The 26,710-nt window shown below is 48.9% G+C and overlaps 1 protein-coding gene across 2 annotated transcripts in view; it reads right to left on the bottom strand.

Moving 5' to 3' along the window:
- Positions 1 to 26,710, bottom strand: part of LOC147673106 (occludin-like) — a 154,612-nt gene that overhangs the window by 114,374 nt on the left and 13,528 nt on the right. For both annotated transcript variants that reach the window (XM_086946807.1, XM_086946808.1), the window contains exon 2: positions 14,199 to 14,988. In XM_086946807.1, the coding sequence (XP_086802933.1) occupies positions 14,199 to 14,906 (708 nt within the window). In that variant the 5' untranslated portion in view covers positions 14,907 to 14,988. The remainder of the gene's footprint in view (positions 1 to 14,198; positions 14,989 to 26,710) is intronic.

Raw genomic sequence — 26,710 nt, 5'->3', positions numbered from 1 at the left:
CACTGCATGACAGTCAGGGATCCCGCCCATGATGTAATTGACATACAGACACATGCCACACCAGACGAAATCAAGAAGTGGACTGAACTAGGAGGGATCCAAACAGATCAGGGATGGATGACGAAGGGGAAATCTACATGGTTTCTCCCCGACTCTATGGTTCAGGTCATCATTAACACAGTAGATAGTCCAGCGCATCTAGGAGAAAAAGCAATGCTAGACAGCATCCAGCACATATGGTGCAATAAGAACTTACGAGCAGCAGCCAAACAAAAAGTGCGTACTTGCATGATTTGTTGTCAGTTTAATCCAGGTAAAAGCATCCCTGTAGAGCAAGGTGGATTTCAGCCTCCCGATCACCCTTTTGAAGTCCTCCAGATGGATTATATCCAGATGGACCGCTGCCGAGGTTTCAAGTATGTCCTCGTAGTCGTATGTGCACTTTCCCGATGGACAGAAGCATACCCAGTTCCAGATTATACTGCTCCAACCACAGCCAAGCAACTAGTTCGCGAGTTCTTCCCGCGGTACGGTTTGCCCCGTATCGTGTACTCAGATAGCGGTCAGCCATTCTCATCTGAGCTTGTGAAACACATTACACTTCTGTTAGGCTATCAGTGGAAGTTCCACTGTGTCCGGCATCCCGAGGCAGCAGGTCTCGTGGAGCGCCATAATCAGACCCTAAAAATCCGACTTTCCAAAATCTGTAGAGAGAAGGGCGTTGACTGGATAGTTGCCTTACCGGTAGCCCTCTTCTATATGAGGATGGTTGCACATTCTCGAACCGGGCTATCCCCGTATGAGGTGGTCTTTGGCAGGCCTCCGAATATGTGGGGGACGCCTATTCCGCGAAAAATCACAGATGTTGACTGTATTATGCTGACAGATTACCTTGCCTCCTTGATGTCTGCACTACAATCTTGTCGTTCACAGGTAGCTGCAGCCTTTCCCGACAACGCCGATGTGAAGCCCCACGAGGTGGTCCCGGGGGATTACGTCTTCGTGCGCAACTTCGATCGGAGAAGTCCGTTGGAGCCCCGCTGGCAAACGCCGAAATTGGTTCTTCTAACAACGAGGACAGCTATCAAGGTTGAGGGCAGGAAAGGGTGGCTGCATTCCAGCCACGTCAAGAAGTTTCACGGACTCCCTTCGGACTTGGACTCTAAGCCCTGCCCTCCTACACAAACTGACTCAAAACTCCCTTTTGTTGAGAAAACAACTTCTGAAGAATATAGACTAAAATTACGATCTAGCAAGTCAGACAGTTTAATTGTTTAAGTCCTCCCCTAGGTGAATCGGTTAAATTAGTTTCTGACATGTATCCCCTAGATCGAGACAGAGAGAGAGATAGACAGAGAATACTAAAGAAACGTGCATATTGTAAATCACTCCGTAGTCACTGTATAGTGACATTGTTAATCATGTTTTTTCTGAGTCTTCTGATTATTGCTGCTAGTATCTTGCTGCACATTTACTACCCTATTTTCAAGCATGTACAATCTGCTTATAACGTCACTGCCGAACATTCCTTTAGCGAGTTACCTCCACACGAACTTTCTTACAGACTTGCGCTGCGCAACAACACATTCATTAGTATGTTACATCACTCCCATCAGACTAACAATGCTACAAACTGTTGGATATGTGGCCGACTCCCTCCTTACCAGAAATATAAGGGAGTTCTGCCCCTTTTTCCGTACCCCTTTACTCACAATGGCTCCTGTGGGGCATGGTTTAGATTGATTAATTCCTTAGATTCTGACATTGCTGTTTACGATGGGAATTGGGTGTGGGGAAACCTGAACTCAGTTCTTCTTAAGGTCTGTTACCCTGACAAGAAAGGACTTCCCACTAGAACAGGAACTGATCTAGAAAATGAAGTATATGGATTGGGAAATTACACAATTAACCTCATGATTCTTACTGTTGAATCTGAAACTGCACCAGTATTGCCTGCTATGTCAGTGTTACCAGTCAAAGGTGAATTATGTATCAGGAAGAATGGTTCCATACATTTAGGTCATAGTAAATGTACTACTGTGATCGAATTCAGTGATCAAGGCAAATCCACGTTTAGAGCTACACGTCATTCCTACTTTGTTTGTGGTCATATTGCATACATACGTTTGCCTCCAGATTGGGATGGTACCTGTTACATTGCATTCCTTCTGCCACCTGTTTTCCTAGCTCCTCCTGATTATCACAGAAATACCAATCTAGTAAACAATAGACTCCGAAGAGACCTCCCGATTGTCGACTACACTGAAACGGCATGGGAGCAATACACAGACTTCAATAAAGGTTTCTTTCCCTACTTAGGTGCTGTTTTTAATAGTAAGCTCATACGCAGATTAACTAGAACCCTTGAAGCAGTAGTGAACGAAACTACTTCCGCTTTAGGCAACTTAACAGAGGAGCAGTCCGCCATGCGGGTTGTTGTCCTTCAAAATCGTCTCGTCATTGACGTCATCCTAGCTGATAGGGGTGGAGCTTGTAAGGTCATCGGGTCAAGTTGCTGTGTTTTCATTCCAGAAAACGCGCCAACGGTATATAAAGCTATAACACGTCTCCATAAAATTGCAAGTCTGATACATCAGAATCCAGGCACCTGGACTTGGTCCGGTTGGTTCTGGACAACGTTAACAGCTTGGGGATGGAAGATCCTATCCTTCCTAGGCATTGGCCTTCTCATAGTATTCAGTTGCTGCCTGTGTTTACAATGTGGGCCGGCGATTTGCGGCTTGTGTGCCACATCATGTATTCCGCATTCAAATTCCCATTCAAAACGTCAAAAGAAGAAAGAAGAGCAAATGATGTTACATGAACAGATTGATCGATTCATGCAGATCGATATATCATGAAGGGTCCGTAGGGGACAAGGAGGGAATGAGGTAATATAAATTTTATGATCGATTGTGTCCCCTATCTTAGACCCCACCGACTCCATGTACTAGCTTGAAGTGCATGTAACTTCCCTCCTGTGCTAGCTATGAAGACGCAAATACATTTGCGTCCAACGTTAACATGTTCTCTTTCAGATCCCCCATGAACGGATTGAATATTCAGTTTCTGAATATGCTATGCCAACGTCTTTTTGTGGTATACCTTACACGTTTTTTCAGTTCTGGCGAAGTAGGCCTGAATTCTGCCATCGAGCCTTTTTCCTGCCTTCTGACTTTGAAAGCCTCAGCCCAGGCTGCCTCTGTGCCAGTGACCCCTGCCTTACTTCTTGCACGGCTAACGGTGCTCGGCTCATCCCGTTGCCTGCCAAGACTGTATTCAACCTTCGAATTATCTGCCCCACTCCTCGAAAATACATTCCTGTCTGGTAGATTCACGTCAACATCCTTCCAGCTGCAGAGCAAAGGGTTAGGCCTCACTGTCTCTATGCAAGTAATTCATGGCCCTGTTTCCATGGTAGGCCCATGCCCTCCCTCGCACCCCTCGCGTCTCATGCAGACACGTAGACGCTCATACACGCACTCATAGCCAGTATAGAATAGCCTCTTGTCCGAGAGACCTTTTCCCTCCAGATAATACAGTTCCTTAAACATGAGATATTAGATACGATTTGGGATTAGGTTGATCTGACATCCAGACATCCGTCTACACTTGTAGGGCTAAATGTCAAGCCCCTCTTCACCCCTCGAGTTACACGTACATTACACGTCATACTGCTGCGCGCGCATCTCTGCCATGTATTTTTGCTGACACTGCCGGATTCACTCATGGATCCGCCTATCTGTGACATCATGTTAAATGATGTTCTTGTTCACGCCTTCATGCACGCCTATTGTAACGCCTTTTGTATTACGTACACGCATTCTTATCTCTCTTCTCAGCTGTTACGCCTCCTGCATATGCCTTTACTGTAATGCATTGACTATATATATGAATGCCTGTCAATAATGTATTGTCGCATACTTGCATATTCGCATATTACCATTGACTTTGTCTGTCAGTCCCTTCCCGAACCCATGTGGTGACGGAATGGTATGCCACCTTGGCTCGAGCCAATATGCTAATCACCCAATTCCTTTTATAGGAATAAAACCCTTTTGAGAAACCTCAAATATCACGGATTTTGCCTCTTATTTATTATGAGTTATTCTTATTGATTTTACCGCATAGAAATTAAGCACCGGTAATTAGAATTTACCACAAGAGAGGGCCTCCTGATTGGACATGGTGGGACACATGATTCTAAAATGTCTGAGGGAGCTCTGAGGTAGCAAGTGGGACTGTAATGGGTGGCAAGTTAGGGATCCATTGGTGGAGCGGGCCCGGGTCCCCCTGTTGGGGGCTTGGTCCCCGTCTCACCGCGACAGATACTTCAGAGTTCTTTGAGGTATGGGGTGGGGGGAGGGGGGGTTTGTTATGGGGTTGAAATGCGAATCCAAACTGGGTTACTGCTGGAGGGTTTCCTCTTCCTTGGGTCTGCAAGATAGGGTGGAGGGAGTGTATGTATTTGAATGGCTAGTAAACAGCTGATGGCTCAGGGTCCCTTGGGTACACTATGGAATGTCCAGGGGCTTCTCGATAAGATTAAGCGGGGCGGTGCTCCGCCAGGCCAAGAGGGTTGGTGCGGACGTCCTGCTACTGCAGGAGACTCACCTGATGGGCTCAAAGGTTTTGTGTCTGCAGCGCTATGGCTATCAATACATTTTCCATGCTGGTTTTACTCAGGGGTCCAGGGGGGTTGCCATTCTGATACACCGCAGGATCCCCTATGTACATATACAGCAGTGGGTGGATGGGCAGGGGCGTTATGTCTTTATTCGGGGCACCATTGGACAGGCCCCTGTGGTCTTCGGCTGTGTCTACGCCCCTCCTCCCCTGCAATGGCACTTGGTAGAAAAATTGATGACAGTATGGGCTGATATCCCTGAGGGGATCTCCGCCATAGGGGGGGACTGGAACGATGTTATGGACCTCTCTTGAGACAGACGTCGGACGGGTGGGTGTCGGGGGGGCCCCCAGCCCACGAAAATACATTCCCTAGCCTCCAGCCTCGATTGGGTTGATACGTGGCGCCTCCGCCATGGCACTGAGAGCGGTTACACTTACATCTCATCGGTACATGCGTCTCTTTCTAGATTGGATTACCTCTTTGTCCCTAGAGGGGTGGCCCCGAGGGTGGTGTCAGCGGGTATTCATCCATGGGGGCTCTCTGACCATTCAGCCATATATGTGGTGCTGCAGTTGGATGGGCGGCGGTCGCCATTTCTGTGGCTCCTCTCGGTATGGCATCTACTCAATGAAAACTATGACAGCCAAATGAGGGAGGCGATTGCAGACTTCCTGGTCACGAATGTAGGCTCAGTTTCGGGAGTGGCAACTGTCTGGGAAGCGATGAAGCCCACCCTTCAGGGGGTGGATATAGCCTGGTGTACGGAGGCCAGCCGGAAGCGCCGGGAGGAACTAGTCAAGGCAGAGGCGGAGATAGTGCGTCTGGAACGCCAGAGTGGGGAAGCGGATGGGGGTGGAGGGGTGAGACGCCTGATGCAGGCGCAGCAGTCGTATGCCTCCCTCCTGTTGGAAGAGGCGAAGCAAGCATGGCTGGCGACGCGTAGCAGAATATGCCAGTGGGGAGACAAGTCCGGCAAAATGTTGCATAGGCTATGTCAGGGCACATTTAGTCCTCAGGTCCTTCGCGGGGGCTTGACGTTGGCGGGGCACCACTAGCGGGCCCTCAGGCTATCGCAGATTACTACGCTGCCCTTTATGCCCCTCAAGAGTGCTTGGCTGCGGAGTGGTTAGATAAGTTTATCGCAGACCTACCGCCAAAGGCGATCTCTGACGAGACACAGCAGCTATTGGATCTTCCCTTGTCGGACGAGGAGCTGGCTGGGGCGTTGGGGGAGCTGAACGCCGGGAAGGCTCCTGGCCCGAACGGGTTTCCCAGCGAATTCTTCAAGCGGTACTTTCTCCAGCTGGCTCCACATTATCGAGCCGTGGTTGAAGAATCCAGAGAGGCGGGCAGGCTTCCCCCGGACTGGCGACATGCGGAGGTGATTGTTTTTCAAAAGCTGGGCAGACCGCCAGAACAGCACACCTCATACCGCCCAATCTCCTTGCTGAACGTCGAGGCCAAGGTCCTGGCTAAGGCCCTGGCGAACCGTCTTTTACCGCACATATCAACCTTTATGCATCCGGATCAGGCCGGATTTATTCCCCAGCGGGCGACCCAGCATAATATTTGGAGGGTACATGTGGCGCTGGCGACGGCGAGAAGGCTGGGGGTTCCTGCAGCCCTCTTGCTTGCAGACATGGATCGGGCGTTTGATTCCCTCAGCTGGGTTTACCTGTTTGCCCTACTGCGCAGACTTAACTTAGGTCCCAGGTTTCTGTCATATATACATCTTTTATATACCGACTTGACGGCATCGGTCAGGGTTGCCGGGGCTACATCGCCGAGCTTCTCAGTGCGGCGCGGAACTCGACAGGGCTGCCCATTGTCGCCCTACCATTTCGCTCTGGCGATGGAGCCGCAGTCAGCCTGGGTGCGTATGGATGCGCAGCTGAAGGGACTGGAGTCGGCACCCGGGATGTCGAACAGGTTCGCACTGTACGCCGATGATGTCCTTTACTTTTTAACTGACGTGGACAAATCGGGTCCGAGGATCCTGGAGATCATGCGCATCTTTGGGGAATCCTCTAGACTACATATTAATCCCTGGAAGTCCACTTTGTGGATGCTGGGCGATCCCGGGTTGGTGGGCTCCTGGGCCTCTTCTGTGGCTCCTCTCGGTATGCAAAGTTAGAGCTATTGGCATTGTAAATGACAATTTTTTTATTTATGTGTTGGTTTTGAAAACAGATAAATAAATGGCATTGTCATTTAAAATGCCAATAGCTTAATCTCTTGCATATGCAAGACCTATTGCATTTGCACCCACACACAGAGCCACACACACACACAGAGCCACACACACACAGAGCCACCCACACACACACACACAGAGCCACACACACACACACAGAGCCACACACACAGAGAGCCACACACACACACAGAGCCACACACATACACACACACAGAGACACACACAGAGCCACACACACACAGAGCCACACACACACAGAGCCACACACACACACAGAGCCACACACACACACAGAGCCACACACAAACAGAGCGACACACACAGAGCCACACACACAGAGCCACACACAGAGCCACACACACACACACAGAGCCACACACACACACAGAGTCACACACACACACAGAGCCACACACCCACACACAGAGCCACACACACAGAACCACACACACACACCCAGGGGCTCCCCGGGACGCGGCGCAGTTGAGGCTCTGATGCAAGCAGCACATCTGCTTGTAGGATTTATACTATGGTGTAAAGTGGTGGCAAACGCGTGTGATATTTTGTAAGTTGCAAGAGGATGGGCGCGAGAATGATGTGATCTGGGTCAACAGCAGATACTGAAAACGAGATATTTTATTTTTTTGGTGCATACACGTAATGAAGCAGATGCGGTTCTAAAGCCATGGCATACTATTTTAATTCACCCTCCAAGCCCAAAAACGATGGTGATGGCCCACTGATTGTTATTAATGCAATCACCGCAATCAAACCTCCACTCCCACCCATGACACAACACAAACAGCTGGTACTGAAGGAGGACCAATACTTCAGAGTTACCCCCCCCCCACCCCCACCACGCAGGTACCACAAACACTCACCTAAGGGGGAGATGAAGGTGGTGTTGAAGGCATTGTTGGAGAAGCGGAAGAGCATGCAGGTCTTGCCCACCCCCGAGTCGCCGATGAGCAGCAGCTTGAACAGCAGGTCATACGTCTTCTTCGCCATGGGGAGGTGGCTGGGGGCTAAGGCCTGTCACCGGACAGGGGGGCATGAGACCTGTCACCGACAGGGGGGGTGGGTGTAGCAAGCCTCTAACCGGGTTGGGGCAGGCGGGGATCTTGGCTCTCCACAGAGTCAGCTCTGGGGGAGGTGGGGAGCCGGGCCTGTCACCTGGAGCGCGCCTGTCACTGGGAGGACGGAGGCTGTCACAGGCAGGGAGTGGGAAGCCGGGCCTCTCGGGAGGGAGCGCGGACTCTCACCCACAGGGGGCGCAGCAGTCTTCCTTCCCCGCACACTCAGCGGCGGAGCCAGGCGAGCGAGACTGCTACAGGTCGCAACACCCCCTCATTACTTGAGCTCTGCTCTCTCGGCCCCTTCAGCCCGGCGCAGTCGCAACCTCCTTTTCTCCAGCAGGCTCACTCGGGACAAAATGGCTCCCGTTCACTCTCCGCTCCAGCCTCACGTCCGCCCCTGCTAAGCACATGCGCAGTCTGCTGCCGGGGGACATGAAACACTACCGCTGGCTCGCGGGTGTGGGAACGTCCGGCGTAGTCGCCACAGTGAGGTTAGGCAAGTCTATATGGTACTACCCTTACACGAACGAACAGATGTGACATCTGGCCTGACCTGAAGATGGCCGCCAAATGGAAACCGGCCAAGCCTGTGTCAAAAGAGAAAGAGCATTCCATGTTTTGGTGTTGTAGGTTTCCCCGCCTCCTTTGTGCGGAGAGACATGCACGACAGCGCCGTCTTCAATTTAAGTTTGTTTGGTTATATCTGTAAGTCAAACGGTTACTGACACGCCAATACAACATGAATTATGCGGCGTGGGAGTCTGGAGTGGCAGGATGAGATGAGTTCATTTATTTGGCCCCTGAAACATTCCGGCGAACTACTCCCTTTAGCGTCTCCAAAAAACAGAGCAAAATATCCCCTATCTTGATGCAGATTGCCTTGAACCAAAGCTGTTGGATGCGCTGTCAGCTAGTGAGATCTCCCGTGGTGGAAATTCAAGCCACTGACCGTATACAGATTGATAGATGAGTGGGCCACGACGTGCTACTGTCTCTTTAAGAGTCCGACTTACTACTGGCATAAAATGTTCCTTATCTTCTTTATGGGGCCATCTGGACCCATAAAGAAGATAAGAAACCTTTTACGCCAGCAGTAAGTCAAGTAAGCCATTCTGAAAAGGACGGGCTTACAGAGAAAGAAGAACGTCACTAGGACCTCTTCTCCAATGGCTGGCCACTGTTTAGCATGAACGGTGACGCCAGCCAATGGAAACGAGGGGCGGGGCTTAACCTCGCCAGTGGAAAATACTCTATGTCATTAAATCTTGCCAGCTCAACTGTGCATGTGCCCAGTCTTTCGCAGGCCGAGACCTAAAAAGGACTACACCAAAATTATGTTAAGTTTCATCGATTGTTTTTATCTAGAAAGTGAATAAGAAAGCGAATCACTTTAGAACCCTCCTCGACTTTGCGAAGATCAGACCAAAAAACTATTTGACCTAATCAAAAGTACTAATAACTCTTCCTCTGGACAAGTTCCTACCTTAAAAGTTTTTAGATCGTCTGCTCTAATGCTTTGGACCTTCACCCTAAGGCCTGCGATTGTTATTATTCTGCTCTACTATTCGTTTGCTCCCTCCCAGTTCGCTATGTTCCAATCATTATCTTACCCTTGTCGTCGCTTCGATTGTAACCTTCATGTTTGATGTGCATATTTGATTTGTTTGGGTTGTTATCCCTTTGATGATTGTACTGCAACTTGTACCTTCCTCGCCCTTAAATTGTAAAGCGCTCTGATATCCTTCAGGATCATGTTCGCGCTATGTAAAACTTTATAAATAAATAAATAAACTGCCAAATTTGATGACCCTCCCAAGAAAGCAGCAAAATGTTCTCAATTCTTCAATGAAAAAGTGAAATCACTCGTTGACCATGCTACGCATCACACCCTGCTTGAGGACTGCAAATCCAAAGTCTCCTGGCACAGTTTTGACATCATCACTGAAGATGCCCTCTTCAAGAGTATTTTGAAAACAAAACCTTCTAACCAGTCTATTAACCCCATCCCCAGTGACATTGCCATCGACTTATACACCTACTGTACTAGTCTGGTTAACCTCTTCCTCATCCAAGGCTCCCTTCCTGCTGCCCTCAAAACAGGTCAGGTTACCCCACTTCTAAAGAAACCCTCTGCTGATCTGAAGTACCATAACAACTTCCACCCTATTACCAACCTCCCTTTCCTTGTCAAAATCACTGAAGCTGTGTAGCGGAGCAACTTTCCCAACTTATCAAGGACAACAACCTCCTTGATGAATTTCAATCTGGCTTCAATCAAGGCTGCAGCACTGAAACAACCCTGCTACAAGTTATTGATGATGCCCTGTGGGTACTAGGCTCAGGCAATTCCTGCCTCCTGATCCTTCTGGACCTATTTGCATCTTTTGACACTGTTCACCATAAAATTCTTCTGACCACATTAAAACAAAGAATGGCCTTTAAAAACATGGTGCTGAACTTGTTTGACTAGGCTGTGGATCAAGACATTACCCCAAGATTCGATCCTCGCACCCACACAATCTTCAATCTTTACATGGAACCACTGAGAAACCATAAAAAGTCTGGGATCCATTATCATCTCTATGCTGATGACACTCAACTCTACCTAAAGGTGTCCCCGGCACACAACATTTCTATCCTTAACACCACCCTCAACTCCATCCGAGATCTGAATGTCTTTAAAACTGAATTCCTTCTCTCTTCCACAACTCTGCTCCTCCTCTTCAATCATCGATGGACAATCATGGATGGACAATCTGAACATTCTTAACAACAAACCCACAATCGTTAACAGTGCCAAATCCCTAGGTCTTATTCTAGACAAAAGACTAAACTTACATTCCCAAATCATTACCATGATTGCATACTACCAACGTTCAGCGGATTTTCATTTACAGGTGCGAGGTTTACATCTTAAACTTGAGCACGTACACGTGTGACAGGGAGAATGTTAGAAGATTACTAACGCTGGTATTACGGTTACTGAAAAGAAAGGAGACAAGAACTCTTAATTTTACGAATATATAATCTCAAGGGAGATTAATGTTCGAGACTGACAATTGAATGGGCATTTACGGAGGAGGAATCAGACTGTATTGATAGAGAGTTGTGCGTTTGATTTTGCTGGAGGTTAATATACATTTACGTAGGCATCTGGATTTCAGCCCTGAAGAAGTCAAGGATGCTTGAACTAGCATGACGAAACACGTGTTGGCTGCTTTCATTTTGTTTTTTACTGAAGAAATACCTTATTGACGGAGGAGGAATCAGACTGTATTGAGAGAGTAATGATAGAGAGTTGTGCGTTTGATTTTGCTGGAGGTTAATATACATTTACGTAGGCATCTGGATTTCAGCCCTGAAGAAGTCAAGGATGCTTGAACTAGCATGACGAAACATGTGTTGGCTGCTTTAATTTTGTTTTTTACTGAAGAAATACCTTATTGACTCTTTTGGATATACGGACATGAAATTTCTGCTGTACCGAATGAAGAACAATTGATCTAAGAAAACTGAATACATTGATGGACATTGACAATTGTATTCAAGAACCATATATATTTTTTGAGTGCTCGGGGAGGAATCTTCTTTTCCACTTTGTTATCCGAATTAAAGGGTGATGGTGGGGTTGTGTAGGCACCCAACCCCTCTTCCCTTTTGAGCACCTTTTATACTAATTTGTATTTGGTACTTTGACCCAGATCGTTAGTGGAGCGCCCTGTCTCTCACCTGGTTACCTAGTGTGCAGTTAGTTTAATATAAAAGCTCTTTCTGCTTCCCATTTTGCCAGAAGAAATGTAAACTAGATGGATCATGCATTTTTGATCTGAGACTTTCATAATTCAGGGACCTGTAATAGCAACAGTTTTACTATAGTTCCTGCTTTTGCGAGTGGTAATCATTACATTCTGATTAATGCTCTAACATAAGTGGGCTTGTGGGATGTACTGCAATTTCATTAACGAGCCAAGAGACATCCTGTATGCAAATTTCATAATCGTTCATTATTTTTTTATTGAATTATTTTTTTATAAACCTCCTATATACATTTACTTGTAATTGCAATTTTAACCAATGAAAACAACTGTTCAGAGAATTAATCCTGGAGAATAGTTTTCACTGCTCTGTTTATGAAAAGAATCGTGTTCTGAATTTTCATCAAGGCATCGAAAGTCCACATCTTTCTTTGCCTCTTGCAAGCCCATCACAGCTCCTGAAATGAAGTTCAGGAACTGAAAACTGGCTTTGAAAATGTTAGCAGAGTACATTTAGCTTTCTGGACAATTCTAGACAAGTTCAACTTTTTCATAATTGTTTTGTATTTGTTCAAATTCATGCTATTTTGCACTGCTGTGAGCACATGCTACGAATGACTTTAAAAAACGATGGGCCTCATTTATGAAAAGTGACGCATCGCTGCGTGAAAACAGTGATGCATCACTTTTCATTGCACCCTCCTTGTGACATGATGGATGCGTCATTTACTGTATGACGTATCATGTCGCAATGAATGACAGATTGTCGGCGCAAAAATGACGCATTGCTGGAGTTGTGTCGGAAGTGTGATGCAACTCCAGCAATGCAGGGGGCGGGTTATGGATATAGCATTGTGTCACCCATATGCCTGCCATGAGGCAAGCGTATGGTTTTGACGCATTTGCATCCTAGAAGTAGCGCAGTGAAATCTCATAGATTTCACTGCATCACTTCTATGCGGCTTACTTGCATGGGAACACCTCCCCCCCTGCATACATTATACTTGACGCAGGTATAATGTAGCACAGGGGCTTACAAAGTGACACATCTGCTTAGATGCGTCACTTTGTAAATAGGGCGCAACAGGGGGCATGTTTTACGCTGCTGATGCGTCACAAAAAGTGACGCAACAGCAGCGCAAAGCTGTCGCAAGCCTCAGAAATAAGGCCCTATGTTTCACGAAATGTGGATGAACACTTGTTTATTATGAATAAAGTTGGATTTAAGAAACGCTCCGAAGAACTATGAATCATTGCAAGTTATATCTAAACATGGAAATTAGCTGGCATATTCTGAAGTAACAAAGTCCTGTGCTATTATTTATGTTTGTTTTCATTTCATCAACTTCATCTGAACTTAGAACTTTTTTGCTTGCTCTTCGATCTTTAGGAAATTGGTATTTTGTTAAATGTAATTAATATTTTACTAGGTTTTCAGTAAGAAATTCTCATCTGGATTTTGGGCCAATATATTTCAGACGCACTGACTGACCTCTTGTGAATTTTTCAGATCTTCCTACAGCCAATCTGTGGAGGAATTTCCACTGAGTGTTAAGCAGCAGTACTTCTTCAGCAAAGAACAGGAGTCAGAGTTCCCGGGCCTTACCCCACAGCTCGACAATCATATCCCAACAGTGGAAAGATAATCAGAGTCCAGATAGTGCCTTTCTGACAACCACGACTTACTGGCTCCAGTCTCACCGGAAGGTAGGAACTACCAGAGTTCAAGCCCTGCTTATGAGCCCCATGGTAAGAAATTGTGTTTATTTTCTTAATCTTTTCGCATTTTTATCTCTGGAGCAGATGTGTGGGCAGGCGGCCAGGGAGTTAAAACAACGGAACAAAACCAGCAGGTACCCTTTCAAGTTCAGCATTTCACATAATGCCGGTTTTTATTTTGTGTTCATATGAATTCCTTTCCAATGTCTCTCTGGGCTGGGCACAGACACACCAGGGCGTGAACGCTTAAGTACAACAACTTGCACATCCTATCTCGCTCTACACACACCTGCGTACACACAAATCACATTAAAACACACGTCTATACACACAGATACCACCTACGACGGCACATACACACAAGCAGAGAATACATATGGTGAAGTATGTCATTATACAACTACGCATATGTTGTTTCATGTCCACACATGTAACGCACACCCACAAATAATTAATGTTATTATTCTGTTCCAAGAATAGCCAAAAGAGCTGCCATTCCTTTGCATAGTCTTATTTTATGGCACACTTTTTGTATTTCCTAACCCTCTTCCGTGTGTATGTGTGCTCGGAGAGAAGCAGTGTATGAGCTATAGGGTGAGAATGTGTGTGCGAGGACTATTTGTGTTGTGTGAGGATGGGAAGTGAGTGGGGTTGTAAATATTGTGAATATCTATTGTGCCTGAAGACTCCTCGTACCTTCCTCTGGCGTGATTCCTTTTGCATCCAGTGACCTGACTTCTCTCCTTGCATTTGCCTCACAGTCACTGACACAGATCACATGCTTTGTTCACCTGCAGTGCTAGGTACATGGGGTGACTCACCTCCTGCGGGTCCACCATGCAGTAGTGGTACAGGTACTGGTTCATGATCCCGACTCCGCCCACGGGTGAGTAGATCTGGTTGCACATCATCATCATCTGACTGTAGTACAGGCTGCCAGTCATCTGGGCACGCGGGTTCACCCCGACGATGTAGACGATGGATGCGATGGCCTCAAGGAAGCCCAGAATGGCACTGACAATGATCACAATCAGGTAGAACTTCCTGGACCGCGACCCGTCGGACTTAGTGACACTCATGACGAAGAGCGCCAGGACCGCCACGAAGCACACCACCGCCATGGCCATCATGAAGCCGCTGGCTGCCTGAGGGTTGTTCATGCCACTGTACCCATAGCCCATGCCTCCCATGGAGCCGCCATAGTAACTGCTTCCGTAGTACCCGCCACCGTACCCACCCATGGACCCCATGCCCATCATGCCATAGTTGTACTCCCATGCCAGAGTGGATGCCACACAGGCGAAGACTGCGATGCAGAGGAGGACCACCGTGCCCTGCAGGATCCGAACAATGCCAGGCGGCGACTTCCACTTATAAAACTCCTGTGGCACGTCCTCCATGTAGTAGGAGCCAGGCCCCTGCGAGTGGACATTGTAGGGGTCGCCTGGGGGGATGTAGCTGACTGACTGCACATAGGCACTCGGTGGACTGTACGTTGGGGGGCTGTCGTAGCGTCTTCTGTCATACATTTTGTTCTGGTGTTAAGATGATCCTACACCAGACAGTCGTCCAATCCTGGGCTGTGCAATGAGAGGCAGCAACAGCCTGGACCTGGAAAAAAAAAAGATATCAAATTCTTAATAAACGTAAGTTAGCAGACATATCTCATTCAGTGCTGTATTGGATGGAGAAACATAAATACATGGACGTAATGCAAAGTATTATTCTATGAGCTATGATTAATCCTATGTGATTTTTTTTACTGTAGCATAATCTTGCATGATTGTAAAACTTTTACGTAATGAAAAATATGTGAGATTTTCACTATTTCGCATTAACTTGAAACTTTTCATAATTTTTAGCCTCGGAAGACTGTCTCAGAGAACATTTCTCACCAAGACACTTTTTTTTTTATCCTGGAACGAGACATTTTCTCTTGAAACCGGTATTTTGCCGGTATTCTGGTTGACATTTTTATGCGAGGTGTACCCTCATAGAGGAAACATGCATTTTGCATAATATGTATAACTAGTCGGATTCTTTTACATGCCTACAGCTGTATTGTAGTTGCTAGAATTCAGCTGTCATCTTGGAGTGCTGATGGGATAAAAGTATTCCCATGAATGTGAAAAGTCGACCTCCCACCCCCCAATCAATTGTTTCGGCCCCCGCCTGCATTCTTTTTCCTGTGCACTGTATAAGGTGCGAGTCCACTGGAAGTCTCTTTGTTTTTGTGACATTCACCAGAAGAGCAGAAAGCTATGCGGGCCGGGGCTTAGCAAAAACTACCACCTTACTGCAGGCCTATGACCATGGATATACCGAAGACCGGGCCAGTTGACAAAGTCAAGTCTGGAAGGTGACTAAAGGAAGTAGGCCAGCAGAAGCCACAAGAACTAGGACTCCACAGGTTCATGGGCTCAAAAGCCCCCGTGATCAAGAGTGCGGACCGCCTACTGAGAATTCTAGTACAGCCCTTATGGAGTGCCTGCACCAGCTGCGTCCTACTCTGTACCACCCCTGATGGAGGTGCAAACCATCTACAAACTCTTGGGCTGAACCCTCACTGCTCGCCAGTACTATCATTGGAGAGATAAATGTACAAAAGGAGTGTGTTGGCTTTTCAGTTGCAGGACAGAGTTGGTAAATGGTACTACCTCCGAGGGCGCTGCCGAGTAACATTGACCGCACAACCGGCTTTCGTCCTTTTGGCCAAACTCAATGTCCTGGGAAAGGCTCATCTGAATGCACGATGTGCCGAAACGACCGATAACCATTTTATTTTGATTTGCTAACAATCTACCATTCGAAGCAATTGGTGCTTCAAATTAACTGTTTTTGCCCTGATTCGCCACCTTTAAAAATGTGCATAATGGATGTATGATTTTTTTACAACAATCTCCGCTGCCAACTGTTTGTAAGTAATTGAGCGTGTTACATGGCTAATGTTTAAGTTGTACCTTACATTCTGTGAAGAATACATTTTAATGCAATTCAATTCAAATGTCTTTATTCGGTTATGATGCAAATAACCATAAAAGCACAAGATAAAATTCATTCAATTCATTACTACTTAAATACATGATGGCACTAAGATAATAATCATAAAAACACAATATAGTTCACAAGATAATGAGGTCTCAGTGGCATTTAAATTCATATTCACAGTTTACAATAGTAGTGTTTTCCTTAAGTTAAAAGCGTATTTTAAAAACGCAGTAACTGATGCAATAACATATTCATTCTCTAGGTATTGTATTGCAATAATACTGGACATTTTAATGCATTTTTTCAAGTACACCATTCTAATTGGTTAATCGCCTGTGGAGAGAGTCACAAAACTATTTGTGTGTGTAGCGCTCTAGTGCTCCGAGGGTCTCAGGTTGAGCCCCGGAAGCACTACCCACATTGTATCACCTTCTGGCCAGGCGTGGCCAGAAGGCTTTAAATAAAGGGACCGAAGTGGCACGGCACTTCCGGTCCACACCAGAGTAGCGGTGCGTGAGTGTGGTTCATTTCAGCTCCGCGTGCTGCGCAGCGCCCAAGGCCTGGCCAGGCCTTCACCACCCCCACACTGGCGACGAAGGTGGGATGCAATTAAATCGAACGACATCCAGCCACAACACCGCGGACCCGAGCAGCAATTGCTCCATCACTCTAGACGCAGCTCTGAGGCAAAGCAGGGGCAGAAACAGAAACCGGCCCACCGGCAGCCACAACACTCTCCTTACCGGTAAGCAGCGTGCACCAAAAGCTGCGTGTGGCACCGGCGGCAGCAGCGGCAGATCGGCCCACACACGAGGACGCCCCGAAAGCGGAGATCCCGCAGCAGACTCCGCAGCGCGAGCATGCGCAGAGGCGAGGCGCTGACGCCAGCGAGGAGGCCCGGCCCCAGAAGAGCGCGAAGAGAGAGAGAGAGGGCCCAACGGACGCGGGACCCAGCAACCGCGCGAGCAATCCAGCGAGGCTGCCGATCACACCACGAGGCAGCGCCAACAAGCATTGGCCCGGCAAGGGAAAATAAGCACAAGCAAGTGCAACCAGCAAGCAAGCTAGTACTGACTCAGGCAAACACAAACAAGCACAAGCAAACGCAACCAGCAATTTTAGAAGAAAAGCAAGACACTACCTCCCAACACCAAAATGACCACAAACCCAGGGGGAGCAAGTGGAGGAGCCGGCCAGGCTCAGCAAGCAGGACCCCCAGCGCCAGCAGTAAACCTCGGAACACAGCCGCCAACACCGTCGGCCCACTCACAGATACAAGCACTACCACCCTTCAGTGAACTGATAGACCCGGGCACAGCTGCCCCTAGATGGGCCGTATGGCTGGGACAGCTCAACAACTACTTCACTGCGACCAGGGAGAAGGATAACGAGGTAAAAAGATCCCTGTTGCTACACTTTGGGGGCACCGAGCTATACAAGTTATTCAATGAATTGATGGCCCCATTTATTACCCCTCTGCCCCTGCATTTGCACAGAAGATGGGCAGCAGTTAGGAAACGACCCCTAGGACAGCCATTTTGCTACCAAGTGTCAGTATGTCACTGCGTCAAACTTCCCTCCCCGCTGTCAGGCATCTGTAGGGAAACGCTAAGCAGATACTACATTCAGAGCCACAGGAACCATGTGGTGGAGAGCACCAAATCATGCCGGAGGGTTGACTTAATTATGTGGCAAGAAAAGACAAATTATGCTGCACATTTTTTTATAGTATTACTTTATTAGTTTGTCATTTTCACACATGGCAAAACTGTCCGGACAAAGATTTCACAACAGTAACAACCAAATACAGAATTAAGCAACTGGAAGTCGACCAGTTAAGCTTTGCAAAAGCCCTTTCACTGCGTGCAAAAATGTCTCCATCTTTTTTGTAACTTTTGATACGTTTGAGCTAAAAACTAATTTCATATTAACATCTGCAGATTATGCCGCAGATGATGAATTATGTGACATACACATAATCTGTAATTATACAAAACAAGCATTTGCAATGCAATAGGTCTCGCATTAGGAAAGTGTGAGCTATTGGTATTGTAAATGACACATTTTTTTAATATGTGTTGGCTTTTAAAATATATAAATTAATAGCATCGTTATTCACAAAGCCAGTAGTTTACACTTTCCTAATGCGAGTCCTATTGGCTATGGCAATGCTTGTTGGTAGCAAGCAAGGACAGTGCTGTTGTGGTGCTGACTGATGATGTGGTTGGGCTTAGTGATGTGGTGGTGTATTAGAGTGATGTGGTGGTGTATTAGAGTGATGTGGTGGTGTCCCAGAGTGACGTGGTGGTGTCCCGAGTGATGTGGTGGTGTTCCCATGGTGGTGTCCCCGAGTGATGTGGTGGTGTCCCGAGTGATGTGGTGGTGTGCCCGAGTAATTTGGTGGTGTCCCAGAGTGACGTGGTGGTGTCCCCAGAGTGATGTGGTGGTGTCCCCGAGTGATGTGGTGGTGTGCCCGAGTGATGTGGTGGTGTCCCCGAGTGATGTGGTGGTGTCCCCGAGTGATGTGGTGGTGTTCCTGAGTGTTGGAGGGTGATGTTGGAGGGGGGTGTTGGAGGGTGGAATTGGAGGGTGGAGTTGGAGGGTGGAGTTGGAGGGTGGAGTTGGAGGGTGGAGTTGGGGGGTGGAGTTGCAGGGTGAATTGGAGGGTGGATTTGGATTTGGGGTGGAGTTGGAGTTGGAGGGTGGATTTGGTGTTGGAGGGTGGATTTAGAGTTGGAGGGTGGATTTGGAGTTGGAGGGTGGATTTGGAGTTGGAGGGTGGATTTGGAGGCTGGATTTGGAGTTGGAGGCTGGATTTGGAGTTGGAGGCTGGATTTGGAGTTGGAGGCTGGAGTTGGAGGGTGGAGTTGGAAGGTGGAGTTGGAGTTGGAGGGTGGAGTTGGAGTTGGAGGGTGGAGTTAGAGTTGGAGGGTGGATTTGGAGGGTGGATTTGGAGGGTGGAGTTGGAGGGTGTATTTGGAGTTGGAGGGTGGATTTGGAGTTGGAGGGTGGGGTTGGAGTGTGGATTTGGAGTTGGAGGGTGGATTTGGAGTTGGAGGGTGCAATAGAATTGGAGGGTGGATTTGGAGTTGGAGGGTGGATTTGGAGTTGGAGGGTGGGTTTGGAGGGTGGATTTGGAGTTGGAGGGTGGATTTGGAGTTGGAGGGTGGATTTGGTGTTGGAGGGTGGATTTGGAGTTGGAGGGTGGATTTGGAGTTGGAGGGTGGAGTTGGAGTTGGAGGGTGGAGTTGGAGGGTGGGTTTGGAGGATGGAGTTGGAGGGTGGAGTTGGAGGGTGGATTTGGAGTTGGAGGGTGGATTTGGAGTTGGAGGGTGGAGTTAGAGGGTGGAGTTGGAGGGTGGATTTGGAGTTGGAGGGTGGATTTGGAGGGTGGATTTGGAGTTGGAGGGTGGAGTTGGAGGGTGGATTTGGAGGGTGGATTTGGAGTTGGAGGGTGGAGTTGGAGGGTGGAGTTGGAAGAGGGATGCACCCACGCCTTACCAGGGCTACTGGAATTATGTGAAGTGCGGCCACAGCGTTTTTTGCATAACTCTAAATTTGCCACATTTGCCACATAATCCAGCAGATTAACAAAAAAAGGTTTGTAGCTCAAACGGTTCCAAACGTACTAAAAATGCATTGAACTGCATTGTCGCACAGTTGAAGGCCCTTTGCAAAGGTCGACTAGTTACATTTTTGTTGCTTATTGCTATATTTGTGTTTTGAACTGGTACTAATGAGGTGCAACCAATGCCCAGACAATGTTAAAAAGTTTGAAAATGACAAAATAATGAAGTAATATAATTACTAAATGTGTCACATGATGCAGTTTAATTTGCTTTTCTTGTCGCATAATTTACTCACCCATGCCGCATAACTTGGCCCTCTCCTGCCGCATAATTGCAGTGGCCAATAACAAATGTAAATGTTACTGAGACCCTTGTCACGTTAGCAGGAGCTTGCTTCGGCGCTGCAGCTTCTTCTACTGTAATTACAATCCACGCTTGAGGTCTGCAGCCCAGACACTCATGGCTGGGGCTGACAGATGGCTCATCTGGGAGTTTGGATGTGCAGATATGGATCACTGCCCGAAGATGCAACACAAGGAAGCAGCCGCAGGGGAGGAAAGAAATGCTTCAAATACCGATCCTTTCCAATACATAAACATGCAAGACAAAGCCTGGCTGGATAGTTACCAAGGGATGTCAAATGTTGATAACCTTTGACCCCGGCGCAGGTATCACTGGGAACACGAGTTCAATTTGTCCGCTAGTCATCATTTTGGGACTTCGTGCAACTTTATAGGTGGCAGTCAGGAATTACTACAGTGCCTTGAACATTTAAAGTTCTACAGCATATTTCTCTTTCCCTGATACTTCTCGAACTTTAAAGGGACTCTGAGGGCCGGAGAGTAGGCAAAAGTGAATATGGAAAGAGGAAAGGTAGGATGGATAACGTTACTTACAAATTCATATTTAGAGAAAAGTGGATTGTCTAAATATGGATTCTATATGTTAAAATGTGGCGCTTGAGTGCAGAACGGTTGTCATTGATCGCTGTGCTCAGTGTAGAGTATTTAGGGCAGAAAGTATACTTTTTAATGCAAGACGTTGAAGGGAGCATATATATAAATATTAGTGGCACCATAGTGAAACTGTTAGGAGCCAGGGGGAATGGATTATTTTCTTTCTAAAATTAGCTTCATGGGGCCTGTTTTAGAGAGCGGTCCATATGTTGTAATAATGACACACACTGCATGCCGCATATTTCCTAGTTTAAACCCGTGCAGAGATTAAAAATCTGGGAAATCGTTTAAGGGGTCACGGTCAGAGTTAACAGTTTGTGACAACCTGAGACAGGCAGTGTCAGCAGAAGGGCAGTAAAGAACACACAAGTGTGCCTAGGGAAAGGAAGATCAAGCGGCGTGCATCACTGCCCTGAAGGGCCGGCCTGATTTACGCCCGCGGACAGACGGGAGCCGATCACTTCATATTGCTCTGATTTGCTACCGGCCTGTTGCACGCTTGATGTGGAAATGAGCAGATCCGCGAGAGGGGGACCCACACTGGCCGGTCAGGGGGTGTAATTGATTCTGGGGCCTGACACAACAGAGCGCAATTTGTTTTGAGCCTGGGTGGCAAAGCGACGCCTTCTGCAGGGTGAGACGGGGAGGCAGGGTGACTTTCTGCTGGGTGAAGCGGGGGTGGAGGGGTGACATTGGTACTTGATGCGGACACCAAAGGCAAACACTGCATTGCTTCTGAAATATACTGCCGTAGGGTGGGGATATGTGATATGTTCTGGGAGAGTGGCAGTTTAAATGTTATTTCCCCGTGGGCTGGAGCCTTGGGGCGGCTTTGAAACCCGGGAGCTCCGCTGAAGCCGCTCTCACTTTCACCAAGGTTAATAGCAACAGGCTCAGGGAGGCTTCAATGGAGAGGGCGTGAGAGTGAAGGTGGAGAGAAAGGCTTAGAAAGGGAGAAGGAGAGAAGAGAAGAAGAGAGAGAGGGGATGGATTGACGGAAAGAGAGAGATTACACGAAGAGATGAAGGAAGCGGGGCTGGTTGGATCGCTAAAAGGTGGAAAATGCGGCTTTATGGACGAGTGCCGGAATTCATGTTAATTTTTTTATGTTTTACTTTCGCGCAAAGGATGTACATGGCCAAGACATTCTCACACATAATCCAAACTTCATCTTTAACATTGCTGGCTCGGAGGGCAACATACTCGTACGCAAGCATTGTTAAAGATGATGTGCAGTGTGTTTGTGAGGCTGTGTTGGCCCGTAGGAAATGCCAAAACTAGTCACTAAAACGTAATGTGAACGCACAAGGGGCATTGTAGCTAAACGTGAAACAAGCATTGAGAGCCTGGTGGGGGGGGGCGCGGGGGAGCCAGCGAGTGGGAGGGAGGGAAGGAGCATATGGGGATGGGGTGTGAGTGAGGGGGAGCAGAAGCCTTTACAGGAAGATCAAAAATAAAAATAAAAGTACACTGGGAGGGGGGAGGATGTTGAAAGAGACACGGCCTGGCGGCTGTGAAAGTGAAAGTACGGCCTTGGACAGCAGGGGTGGATAATTAGGGGGGAGGAGAAATGCCTGAGGCCGAGCGCACGCTGGGGGAAGCTTCAGATGCCTGTGGGAGGGAGGCTGATGGCTTTGATGTGGACGCGCTTTCCGCACGAGTGCACCACACGAACTGTCCGAAATACGCGATGGTTTCAGACCTTAGTTTGCCCTCTATACTCTCATCTATTGTCCCTTGCGGGATTAATAGGCGAGACCTAAAAAGCTGTGGCTGCGGAATAGCATAATTCTAGTGGGCCTCAAATATGGCACTAACCCACCAAAGTACATATTACTCAGCTTATATGCACTTGATTTACTGACCCGAGATGCATCACACCGTTTCGCATCCCCCCTTTGTAGTCCAACTCATAACACACCCTTTGAAGACAGTTCCTCTCAGCAGGAGCAGCTGAGGATTTCACCTCACTCAATGAATGCAGGGCACTGGGTTTGTAGGCCTGTGAACTCGGGGCCTCATTTATGAGAAATGACGCATTGCTGCGTGAAAGCAGCGATGCGTCACTTCTCAGTGCGCACTCCTTGCGTCATGATTGATGCGTCATATTTATAATATGACGAATCATGTCGCAAGGAGTTACAGATACGTCAGTATTTCTGACGTATCTGTAGGCACAAAAGTGACGCATTGCTGGAGTGTGTCACAAAAGTGACGCAACTCCAGCAATGTGTACTTTCACATGGGCAATCCCCATGTTGTTAGTGCCTGCGTCAGTCTTACGCCTGCCATGAAGCAGGCGTAAGATTTTGACGCATTAGTGGCCAAGAAATGGCGCAGTGAAATCTTATAGATTTTACTGCGTCACTTCCATGACCCTTTCTTGCGTCAAAACGCTCCCCTTGCATACATTATACCTGGCGCAGGGGTTTACAAAGTGACGCATCTACCTAGATGCATCACTTTGTAAATATGGCGCAAAAGGCGCGGTTTTTTACGCCACTGGTGCGTCACAAAAAGTGACGCACCGGCGGAGTAAAAGTGACACACAGTCTCATAAATGAGGCCCTCGGTTTTTAGGCCTAGGACATCAGCCTTAGAAACGCTTGGCGCAGATTTGAATTTTTCAAGTGTGACAAACACCACCCAATTATGACTTTTTGAGGACTAATATGCAGTTTTTAGTGCTTACTGTACCAAAATTCGTATGTTCCAGTAAATACCAGATATTTCCACCCCCTGATAAATATTGCCATGTGTCACTTGCTGATTCATCCCAACAGCAGACACAGTACAAATACTGTACTATAGATTTGAACAAGTCAGACATGCAACATTTTATTAAGGAGCAGGCCTGTAAAAAATCCCAACATGCAGAATTTGGCGTATTAAATGCCGACTCCGTATGTTATGCCTCATTTGGAAGTTGAATAATTATACTGGGAAGATGAAGTATATATTAAATATTTCTCCTCAGGGTAACGCTTTTTACCATGAGGGGTAAAACCCATCAAATTCCATCCAACTGGTAACGTGGGCCCTGTAATGTCGGAGGACTGCATGTTCGCAGTCTAGTTTATCGCGCACGTAGGCGTGCGCATACGCGGTGTCGGGCTGACGCCGCGTACCCTATAAAATAAAGGAGGCGTGGTCCCGGGGTAAGTCCGGACCACGCGGAGAGTATAGCTGGTGTCCGGGTCCCTCTTTAATGCGGCGCTGTGTGCTTGCGCGCCTAAACAAGCTAGGACACCCCCGTGCCGCACGGCCACCAGCTGCTGCGTGTGCCCCCGCCTGCCGACTCTGCCTGCCTCGTAGAGCCTTCCCGCCCTCGGGTCCGCCCTCAGGCCACGCCCCCGCCTGCTGTTCTCTCCGCGTTCTGCACCTCTGTCTGAACTGCTCCTGCTGTATTGTTTTCTACTGTGCCCTGTTACTTGTGTTTATTCTGTCCCCGTGCTGCCCCTGGTTTCCCCCCCATTGTGCTGCCAACCCCTGCACCCGCGCCCCGCTGCCAACTCCCGCCGCCGGGAAGTGTAGCCACGCCCCCTTCCTCCCCGCTCCCGCCTCCCAGCTGCCCCTCCCTCCCTGCACTTCGCCATAAATGGCGACCGTGCGCACGCGCAGCGGTAACGCGCAGCGGGAGCGCCGATTGTGTGCCGAAGGCGCGCCAAAGGTAAGCCCGTCTGCGCCCGTCCGCGCCTGGACCGCGCCCAGTGCCAGGACCCCTGGCCCCCGCAGACCCCAGCCCACCCGCCGGACCTACGACGCCGCCACCCTCAACGCACTCAACACCGGCCGATTCCCGGGATGCTACCGAGCCACCCCGAGACGAACCCACGGACCCTTCAGCTGTCACGCCTGCAAGTTCTCCTGCAACCGGACCTGCCCCGCACCAGCACCCGCCAAGCCGAACACCAGCAGCAACCACCTCAAGTGCATCCTACTCAACACCCGCTCCGTCCACAGACACACCATCGAACTCTGGAACCTCCTCGACACCAAGGCTCCTGACGTCGCCTTTCTCACGGAAACCTGGATGAACGACTCCTCAGCGTCCGACATCGCCATCGCCATCCCAGAGGGCTACAAGATCACCCGAAGAGACCGCGGCAACCAGACTGGAGGAGGCATCGCCATCATCTACAGGGACACCATCCGCATCACGACCAACACCGACGACACCCTGAAAACCGCCAAACACCTGCACTTCCAGATCCACACGGACCCCAAAACCACCCTCAGAGGCACCCTCATCTACCGACCCCCGGGACCACGCACACAATTCAGCGAAGACATCGCCGACTTCATCTGCCCGCACGCCCTCCCCTCCGCTGACTACATCCTCTTGGGGGACATCAACTTCCACCTGGAGAACAACAACGACCGCAACACCACCACCCTGCTTGACAACCTCGCCAATCTCGGACTCAAGCAGCTAGTGACCACCCCCACCCACCTCGCCAGACACACACTCGACGCTGTCTTCTCATCCAGCAAGGACATCATCTTCAGCCATGCCACCGGACTCCACTGGACGGACCACAGCTGCGTGCACTTCACCTTCAGAAGATCCACGATCCACCACCACCAGCAACAGGTTGCTCGAAGAAACTGGAACAAGATCACAGCAGACCAGCTTGCCGCTTCCCTGAGCCAGCACCCTCCCGCCAGCTCAGCGAACCCCAGCCAGGCCGTCGACAACCTCCCGAAGTGGATCAGCAACTGCGCAGACGACCTCGCCCCACTGAGGACCCCGCCTAGCAGACCCGGCAGCAAGAAGGCCCCATGGTTCACCGACGAACTCAAGAGCTCCAAGAAGAACTGCCGAGCCCTCGAGAAAGCCTGGAGAAGGGAGCCAACACCGGACAACATGACCACCCTCAAGCTCGCCACCCGGAAGCACCATCAACTGATCCGCGCCACCAAGAAAACAGCATTCAAGGACCGGCTGGACAACAACGCACACAACAGCAAGGAACTCTTCAACATCGTGAAAGAGCTCTCCAACCCCAACGCCGGAAACAACGACATCACCCCGTCGCAAGACCTCTGCAAATCCCTCGCCGCCTACTTCCACAACAAGATCGCTGACATACACAACAGCTTCAGCCCACAAACAACGCTCCCAACGACCGCACCAACGCCCCCCACCACCACCCTCAGCGCCTGGACCCAGATCAACACAGAAGACACCATCTGCACGATGAACTCTATCCACTCCGGATCTCCGACTGACCCCTGCCCCCACCACGTCTTCAACAAGGGCGACGCTGTCATCGCACCCCACCTGCGGGACATCATCAACACCTCCTTCGACACCGCCACCTTCCCTGAGAGCTGGAAGCACGCCGAACTCAGCGCTCTACTAAAGAAACCAACAGCAGACCCCACCGAACTCAAGAATTACCGCCCCATCTCGCTCCTCCCGTTCCCAGCCAAAGTCATCGAGAAGACCGTCAACAAGCAGCTGTCCGCCTTCCTCGAGACGAATGGATCCCTCGACCCCTCACAGTCTGGCTTCCGAGCCAACCACCGCACCGAGACCGCCCTCATCGCTGCCACCGATGACATCCGAGCCCTGCTGGACAACGGGAAAACAGCGGCCCTCATCCTCCTAGACCTCTCCGCGGCGTTCGACACTGTTTGCCACCGCACCCTAGTGCAGCGCCTCAGCAACATCGGAATCCAGGAGAAGGCACTGGAGTGGATCATCTCCTTCCTCGCTTGAAGGACACAGAGAGTCCGCCTACCACCGTTCAGATCTGCAGCCACGGAAGTCATCTGTGGCGTTCCTCAGGGCTTCTCGCTCAGCCCCACCCTCTT

Source organism: Lissotriton vulgaris, chromosome 12, assembly GCF_964263255.1.
Source record: "Lissotriton vulgaris chromosome 12, aLisVul1.2, whole genome shotgun sequence".
Classification (NCBI taxonomy): Eukaryota; Metazoa; Chordata; class Amphibia; order Caudata; family Salamandridae; genus Lissotriton; species Lissotriton vulgaris.
This window is presented reverse-complemented; position numbering and strand designations above follow the sequence as displayed.